Raw genomic sequence first — 9,300 nt, forward strand, 5'->3', positions numbered from 1 at the left:
GCTGAGAAATCAACTCCTCACTAGAGAACTAAGTTTGCCTCACTTCTACAACTTTGATAGAATGACACTTCATTGGTACAGGCCAGAAGGTAATCTGATGTTTTTCTTTCTCTCTTTTTTAATCCCCTCATGCACATACTCAACCTTCCGCAGCCACTGTCTTGGACTTTCCTTCACACTCCAGCTCATGAACATTTCAGTTTTTTCACCTGTAACTCTCTGATGTTTTCCTCTTGAATCTTATATTATTCTCTTTATGGATGTCCCCAAGTGGCCTGTGCTGCTCTCCTGCCTTCCAGTCCAATGTGATTTCCCTCACCCTGCTTCTCTCCTCATTACATTCTCCACCGACTCTTGTTCTTACCACCCACTGCTTACCTGACCTCCTGCTGCTGTGTGCAATCCAAATCAATCTCCCACCATCCTCCTCCTCCAATTTAAAGAAGGAATGGCCGACTTTACAAAAGCAACAAAAATAGAATAAAACAAATAAAAACAAATAGCACCATATTTTAAGAGCATCGTTCTGCAACAAAGAATCTATTTACTAAATGTTACATAACATTACATAGCAAATGCATGCTGAAAAAAGACAAGGTGCTCGTCCTATGTCTGTCCACAGATCAACAAATGAGAAATGTTAAATCTAACAGTATGTATACATCTAAATGTTTGCATGGTCTGTATTAAAACGTGAATACTAGTAAGCTATTTTTTTCTTTAAGTTTATTTTGTAGGAATCCTTGAATTGCAATTACAAACAGTAGCAACAATAAAACAACGCCTCGTATTCTGCAACCAAAATCACCTCATGTTTCTCTAAATCTTAACAAAACTTCAGCTGCCTATTCTTGTTATAAACTTTTAACTCGTTTTATAAACCCATGTTAGAGATGTAGTAAGATTTTTTTAGTGGATCTGGAAGTGGAGGACGCCCTGATTCAACCAATGCGCTGTGTTGATGTCCAGCTTTAAGATGAATATAATGTTTGATAGTTTGTATTCCCCAGCCAACAGGATCTCCGGCTGGCTCTCTGAAGTTTACACAAAAAGTGTCATCACATGAAAACTCACTTTAATTACTCAAAGTTATTGGATCTAGTATATAGATAAGTACATATACTTATCTATATTATTATTATTATCTATATTATTATCTTAGCAACGCCCCTATATGTTTGACTGGATCGTCAACAGGGCAAACTGAAACTTGTCATACCGTCTCGTTCGCGTAGTCTCGCAAGGAGACGTCATCACTGGGCGCCGCCTGTTGTGTCAACACAAACAGAAGCTAACACCGAAGCTAGTCGTGAAGTTTGGACCCCAGTTCCTGCCTCGGGTGTGTACAGTTTGATAAGAAGCAGTCAGTGTTTCACGGTCAGAACAGCTGATCATCTTCATTAGATTTTTATTTTTTTGACAGGCTCACTTTCTCTTTCGTGTTGTTGTTGAACGGTGTACACAGGTCCCTGTTAGCAAAGTGCTGTTTAGAAGTATTACGTCGTTAGGAAAACGTATGATAACTGAAGTTTGGTGGTGGCTTGTGTCTTAAACGACGGTGCCGCTTAAGTGTTTTGATATAATAATGCTGCTGCTATTCCCTACTTAACTGTGGCTCTGAAAATACAGTACTTAATGTCCGCAGCGTTAGCACACAGCTGGAGGTTATTATATAATGCTAATATAGCTAATAATACAGTAGAGGAGCAGCCCCGCGAGTGTTTTGGTTGGTTATCTTTTCCACTGGCAAATAAATCATTGTCGAGTTTTTATATGAGATTTGAAGCAACATGGATGTGCTGTATGTGTACGTCTAGAGGAAGTGTCAGTGAGTTAGCTGGTTTGACAGGGTTTTAGATGTAACCAAATAAGGGAGTCCTTCCTCTCACTTTAGCCTGCAGTGTGACTACCTCTGTTCATAAAATACCCTTGTTTGGTAATAATTGCCTTTTTTCCTTTGTCTTAGAATCAATCACCCCAACCAAAGGCCAGTGTGGCTTTGGCTGTGTTGTAGACCTTTGTACCAGAAGAAAGAAATATAGCACCAAAGAAACAGTTCAAACCGGACCTCAGAAACCAGACCTGAATTTTAACTCCTCACTTCCCACCAGGCTCTGCAGAACTGAGTGCCGTCCTTTGCCGCTGCTGTTTTGTAAGCGCTGCTGCTGGGATGGGCCAGCAGATCTCAGGTCAGGCGGTGATGACCCGTCTGCCTGAGAAGCTGGTGAAACACGCCGGACTGGTGCGTGACAGCGGCTACCTGACCTATGAGGAGTTTCTGGCAAGAGTGGCTGAACTTAATGATGTGTAAGTGGCTGTCTGGTGGGGAAACATAGGTGTTCAGTAGCGCAAAGTAGCTTTCCTCCGATGCAAATGATTGTGAGGACGGGACACGTGGAAGTGACCCACTGCACAAAGAACACATTATGGCTAGTTACTGTAGACTGTTCTGATTGAAAGCTGAACTTTGCTTCACCATCTTGGATTTGGCGCATCTTATTCCCCCAGCAATAGGACCTGCTTCTACGAGTTTAAATTTAGCTTCATAGGCCACAGACAGTAACTGGGAGGCAGAAGAATGTAGAGGAAGTGAGCTAGTGTCACAGTCAATGATATGACATAGTATTAGTGTACAAGTTTTGGTACGATCACACTTTCACAACAATAAGAACATTTTAACTGAGCCACGCAGTTGATGACAGATAAATGAATTGTAGTGCTCATAAAAATGCAGTATTAGAGTAGATTTGCAGTCCAACATTAAGCATGTCCAGAAATATAGTTGAAATGTAGAGAACACATTTTATATTATTTAGAATGTAACATTGCACTGCATGCATATGTATGAATGCAAGTGCATACATACGCTCTATTGAGTTTATGGATGTGAACGTACTCTTTCTCCTTTCCCGGATCTCTCTCAGTACGGCCAAACTAGCTGCTGGACAGCAGAAGCACCTGCTGTTTGAGGTGCAGCCAGGATCCGATGCCACAGCCTTGTGGAAGGTGGCTGTCAGGATTGTCTGCACCAAGGTGAGACTCAAAGAACCATCTGCACATGCCAACAGGAGCATCTGTCCACACGGTTGGTTTTATGAGTGACAATGAGACAGGTGCAAGTGAAACCACACACCTGCTGAGCAATGCACTGAAGTGAGTTTATGTCTGCTTATTAGGCTTTAACGAGTTTATCAGTTGGAAATATGTCCGTAGCAGACAGATATAGATCTCCATTGTAAGGGATTGAGATTGCAGGTGGTGAGGGCAAAATATTGCCATATTGTCCCTGGTAATTACACTCATAGTTCCAGATAGGATTTTAAATTTTTACAGTAAATTTTTACAGTGAGGCTATACAAGCAAAAACATAAAGGAATGAAAATCATCACAATTTTCATTTTTGAAGTTTTTTAAAGTAGTAATTTATTTATATGATTTCCAAAAATACTGAAGTGATACCACCGGAAATACAACTAAAAATCAACTAAGTCAGTTAACAGTTACAAGCAGATACTGGCTGGTTATTAAGTACGTTCCAAGCCAGTGTGTCCAAGAGATGTGAGAGTAGTCAGTTATAAGTTACATTGCAAAATATTCTGTGAGTCTGACACACTTATATTAAAAATATACCTTCAAAGATCAGTCCTTACCGGAGGTACCATATTGATCTAACTTGGAAGCCAGCCCAAATGCACCCCGCCCCCAAAATTTGAATGGGGGAATTTCAGGCTGGAGCCACTCTGTTTGGAGTTTGATATGCCATGTGAAGATCTGCCAGGCCAATCAAATCGCATCGGCAGGCTTTATGTGGTTATGGGCAGAAGAGTGACAGCAATGCAGTCATACACGTTTAGAAAAAAAAAAAAAGGCCGATTAGTTCTAGGACATTCCAGTTGCATTCAGAGATATTTTTTTCTCTGCGTCATCTGAAACATATATCCCATAATGAAATCCAAATGCTGTTTACCAGACTCATACTGATAAGAATTGTTGCATTTGATGTTGGTGTGATATAGAATTTTGTTCCATTACACCCTGCAATTTTTCACAAAATCATTTTTATAAATGCATTTTTTATGAGCAATATCAGTTTTGTTACTTTATTCAGCAATTGATAGTGCCTTAACAGACATATATTTGAGAAATCTTTGAGATTGCCACTTTAAGATTAAAACAGAATGTTGCTATGCATGAATCCAGGGATAATTGCATTTGCATCTTGATATTATCCGGACGCCAGTTTGACAAAATGATGAGGTTCAAATAAGGTAATATTTGAGTCTCCCTACCTCCCTTAGAGAAATAAATCCTGTTATAAAAAGCTGGAGGTACGAGAATGAGACTGCATCTGTTCATACTTTATATAAAGTATGCTATACCAGTGTGCTTTGAGTCATGTGATTGCTCTTCCATCTTCCCAGATCAACAAGGAAAATGGAATGGTAGAAGCATCGCGAATCATGAACCTGTACCAGTTCATCCAGTTGTACCGCGACATCACCAGTCAGGCTGCTGAGGTGCTGTCTGCAGAGGGTGCGACTGAGGGCCCGTCTGCACAGCTTCCCTCCACAGACTCATGCCAGGCCAGCATGTGGATGGGCAGGTCAGTGCACACAAAGTTGTCCCTGAAGCAGTCAAAGACAAGTACGTGATTTAGCTAAGTGGTTTTTCTTTTCTTCTTCAAATTAAAGTTTAATTTTTGTTGTTGACCAATAGTTTAATCTACGCCTGTGAAGGTTCCCAATCATGGAATGCCATGACTGGGAACCTTCTGATAAATGGCTGCCATGTCCTGATTAGTCACTTGCCAAAACAGATAGTGTAGCTCTGTGTCTTCTGGATGTGTTACAAGAAAACTGTTAATCAACATGCTTGCCATAAAAACTTTCCGTCCATGTTGTGTTGTCATCTTCAGCCCCCAAGTGCCCAGAAATGCAGTTATTGCAGTCTTTTCCCACTCACCCCAGAAAAAGCTCTCTCTAATGTCCCTCCCACTCCATTTCTAATATATTTTTATGACTTATTTTGCGTCAGAGCGACTATTTATCCTCCTGGATGACTTCCCATCCACACAGGGAGGTGGGAGGGGGCTGATGGGATTATTTTTCAAATTCGTGCATTTTTGTGACACCGAACAAAACATTTCTCAGGCAAATCTTCTGATTGCGGGAGATTCATCAAACATAAAGCCTTTCATTCCAAAAACAAAAAAATGTTTCCTTCCTCCTAAGAAAATAATTAAAAGTTGATCCTTTGCATGTATGTTTCCATGCAGGGTGAAGCAGCTGACGGATGAGGAGGAGTGCTGTATCTGCATGGATGGAAAGTCCGACCTCATCCTGCCCTGCGCACACAGCTTCTGTCAGAAATGCATTGATAAATGGTGAGATGATAGGTCTGAATTGGCGCGGTAATCATCAGTCTACTGCTTTGTAAACGTTTTGTCACCAAAAGGCTTCAGTCTCTCACGATCAAATTATTGCACACTCTCGTCTGTTTCCGCAGGAGTGGGCAGAGCCGAAACTGTCCGATATGTCGTCTGCAAGTGACAGCTGCCAACGAATCATGGGTAATGTCTGATATCCCCACAGAGGACGACATAGCCGGCTACATTCTCAACTTGGCTGATGAGGCGGGGCACCCACACAGGCCTTAACACACAGGACACTGAGCCAAGTAGAGAGCAGGAAACACAAAATGTCACTTTCACTGAGGATTTTTTTTCCCCCTTGTAAAATGCAGAAGAGGCCAGCAAGGCTTCTCCTCTCCTCAAAGGTCTTTGCGTCAGATTCCCCAAATGACACCCTGTCTCATTCAAATCCTAAAAATCCCAGGATGAGCTTTGTATCCCAAGTATTGTAGATGTGGTGCTTTATGGGAACTGTGCGTGATATGTCGTCCGGAGTAAATATTCTGTATTTGTACATTATCATAAATTAGAATCTTTTAATTTAATACACAGACTAACATAGTAGAGCTTTTACAGTACCACAGATTTAACCAATGCTGGAGGAAAAAGACCTGAGTTGGGATTAACTAGGCACTTTATTAAACAAATGCTGATACCAGCTGACATTGCCTTTAATTAATATGAACAGAAGCTAGAGATGAGAGCTAAATGAAGGCAAGCCTCAGAGAGGTTTGAGAAGTATGACTCAGCATTTTGGGAAATGGGCTTGATCACTTCCTGGGTAGAGTTGTACAAGAATATTGATACCATTACTCTTATGTTTACTTGTCACAACAGTCATCTAGCTGAGCCTAGCAAGACAGGAAACAGCCTGGGTCTGTCTCATGGTGGCATATCATCCTGCCAACACCTCTAAATACTCACTGATTGACACGTTATACTTAATTTGCCTACACTTTTGTTGTCAGCGCAAACACTGATGTGTAAATTTAAAATCTTACCAGTTACGGAGGTTATAATGTTTTCCTGACGTTCATGGAGTCCGCACTGGTTGACCTCATAGCCAGCAGATAGTCTGTCTCATAACCCTGTACAGGTTAGACTTGTGTATAGCTTCAATGATTGACATATGTTTTTAATTGTAAGCTTTAGAGGTGATTGTGTGAAGGTTGGACGAAGTCAGACTAGCTGTTTCCATCTGTAGTGCTTTAGACACTGGTGTAGTTGGTATTCATTTTCTCGTCGAGCTCTCTGGCAAATAAACACATTTCCCAAAATGTCAAACTTTTGTGCAAATACATGGCCGACATGATAGAGCTTCTTTATAAGCTGTAGACCAAATTTATTTTTCAACTATCAAGCTGTGTAGTAGTCCACGCACGAGTGATGCACAGCTCGACTCTGACATCAGCCGAATTGCGCACATAAATTATCCAGCCACCCAAACCAGTTATATTCTCCAATATAGAGACACACACTCAATCTCACACTACCATTATTTTTCAGTGAGTGTGATGATATAGTAACATTATCCTGAAGCCACTTGGTTTTAAATAAATAAATATTTATTCAGTTAAAAGGGCATCATGCTTTTGCTGAGGTTTTTCTACCATAGACTGGCTGACATGTGAATAACTTCAAGCTAAAATTCTGAATGTCTTTTAATTGATCATGAAAATTGCATCTTAAAATATGTTGACATTTTATGGAATCTCACTAATATTTTATATTAATGATTATTTCACCCACCTACAAACCATTAACAACTAGTCAGAATGTCCATTTTATTTACCCATGCCATATGAGCCATGTCATAGCTTGTCATACTGACCACTTGTCTTTTGAGTGTTCAGGACTAAATATTGTTTCCCACGATCTTATTAACTAGGATTGTTGTGGTGTCTTCTCCACTGTTAGACATAGCCGCTGTCATCGTTCTATTCTCATCTTTTTACATGTTTTGTTTCTTAATTTCCATAATTTTATTGAGATTATCTGATTGCTGTAGAAATACTGTAGGTTACACTCCCAATGCAGCCAGTGCTTCGCTTGCCTGTAGTTAAAAATAACTGATTTATTGAGAGGGCAGCTTTTCAATTGCACCTGGCATATTGTAGGGTTGCAGTTTTGTAGAATTCAAAACCACAAAATGATATTTCATGTGTATTTCAAATGTGAATATGTGTTGTCCTTCATTTTCACTGGCGGTGTTTCTAGTTAACTGAAACTGAATGCTTTGTTTGAAGTTGTATTGAGGTCAGTTGCTAATTCATCTTTTGGTTGTGTGACATTCATTGAGTTAAGAAGTTTTGCATTTGATCACATTCAGCTATTTGAACTAGTTTTTCAAAATATGAGAGAGTAGCTGTACATTCAGTTATGTAATATTAACATTTAAATTTCACACAATAGCCTTTTATGAAAGAGAGTTTTGATTTCTGTTAATAGATCAAAAAAGGATTATTTTTAAAGTTTTGTCGTTGATGCTGACAATTAGCACAAGTTCTACAACGGATGATTATATCCCTGAGGTGGAAAATATTTTCTAACACTGTAGACCTTTCACAGCAGCTAAGACTAGCAGAAAGAGACATCTTTCACCAAGATGATTAGAGAGCTGAATTTGATCTTGTGGTTGCATATCTGCATGGTCCATTCAAAATTATATAAAGTATACATAATGCTTGTGTTTGGCCATACATACACGCTTGTATGTAGTTTGAACATGTCCTAAATAGACTAACTGCTGTGTAATGTGAAGTTGCAACCTGAAGGTGGTAGCATTATCCTATAATTCTGTTGTTAGGAGTCCTGGTTATTTTGGAGGCATTTTATTTGCAATGCTGAACAGAGGAGGTCTATTAATATTGAAGCATTCTTACTGTACTGTCATTAATAAAAAGATATTCACTTTTTTTGCACTTTATGACTTTGAATTGAAAGGTTTACGCCACTCTACTTCCTTTTCAGTGTCTTTTATCTCTTGTTGATAGGTTGAATGATACATGTCTATACGCATATATAGCTTATACCATTTTTCTATCCCATGCAAACAAGCCAACTCTTATGCAATACAAAAACTCAATACTGTAATGTATCAACGAACCTACATTAAATTTAATTGCAAAATGATGGTTTTTATTATCTTTTCTATGTTTTTATTTTATGAACTGTTTCATTCCCAGTAACATGTACTTGCATTTTACAGCATTTCAAGCAAAGAAGTCCTCTTGATGTCGGTTAAAGTCTGGTATTTTATATTTGTGAATAATTGTCCTATTTAAGATCCACAGTTTTATTAAATAATTTTTTGACGTCAAATCTTTTTAACGCTTATTTTTTAATATATTGACAACTATTAATGGTATTTGAATCTTTTAGATGGTTTTGATAATACTTATCATAGGTAACATTTTGCACTGTATTTGACCTTTAGATTATCGGACTGACTTCAGTTAAAAGTGCTCCGTTGGAGTTATAGAGTTTTAGTTATTTTATAACCAACTGGCAACCACCTATTATCACTTGATGGATTATTGAGGGGTTCATCTTTCTTCTGGTGAGTTTTTATATTTAAGCACTGGTACTATGGCTAAACTAAGCTAAGCCGTCGGTCACTTTCATGTTACCAATTCAAAGGTGCTCAAGGCTAATATTAACTTTTTCTCCAGGTTTCAACTGGACCAGTTGTCCTAAGAAGGGTCGAGTTGGTTGGAAACAGGTTGGAAAGCCGCCTTTCTAAAGTTCGGTAAGTATTTTTTTACAAAGCTAGAAGAAATATGAAGCACATTTATAGTTTGAACACTAGCTTGTTAAAGTCAGCGTTTGCTCTTAGCTAAAAGATGCAGTAGCTAGCGTCTTCACACTGGTATCAGGGTATCTTCTAAAAT

At 39.1% G+C, this 9,300-nt stretch overlaps 1 protein-coding gene across 2 annotated transcripts; it reads left to right on the plus strand.

The window, feature by feature from the left end:
* The first annotated feature begins 1,249 nt into the window (after positions 1–1,249).
* On the plus strand, positions 1,250–8,746 carry rnf141 (ring finger protein 141). Of its 2 annotated transcripts, none has more exons than XM_084555556.1 (6): positions 1,250–1,339; positions 1,967–2,307; positions 2,925–3,033; positions 4,422–4,603; positions 5,276–5,383; positions 5,506–8,716. In XM_084555556.1, exons 2-6 carry the CDS (start codon positions 2,171–2,173, stop codon positions 5,654–5,656), a joined length of 687 nt encoding a protein of 228 aa, XP_084411682.1. In that variant the 5' UTR covers positions 1,250–1,339; positions 1,967–2,170; the 3' UTR covers positions 5,657–8,716. The 2 variants fall into 2 exon arrangements, with proteins under 2 accessions (XP_084411682.1, XP_084411683.1); XM_084555557.1 differs by having other exon boundaries at positions 1,280–1,339; positions 2,112–2,307; positions 5,506–8,746.
* The last annotated feature ends 554 nt before the right edge of the window (positions 8,747–9,300 follow it).

The sequence above is a fragment of the Chelon labrosus genome, assembly GCF_963514085.1.
Source record: "Chelon labrosus genome assembly, chromosome: 11".
In the NCBI taxonomy this organism is placed as follows: domain Eukaryota; kingdom Metazoa; phylum Chordata; class Actinopteri; order Mugiliformes; family Mugilidae; genus Chelon; species Chelon labrosus.

Excerpts from the sequence above, each read along its gene's own strand:
- rnf141 (XM_084555556.1), top strand. The coding sequence starts at position 2,171 with ATGGGCCAGCAGATCTCAGGTCAGGCGGTGATGACCCGTCTGCCTGAG. Across the intron at positions 2,308-2,924 it reads GTGGCTGAACTTAATGATGT|TACGGCCAAACTAGCTGCTG; the intron begins GTAAGTGGCTGT and ends GATCTCTCTCAG. Across the intron at positions 3,034-4,421 it reads TCAGGATTGTCTGCACCAAG|ATCAACAAGGAAAATGGAAT; the intron begins GTGAGACTCAAA and ends CCATCTTCCCAG.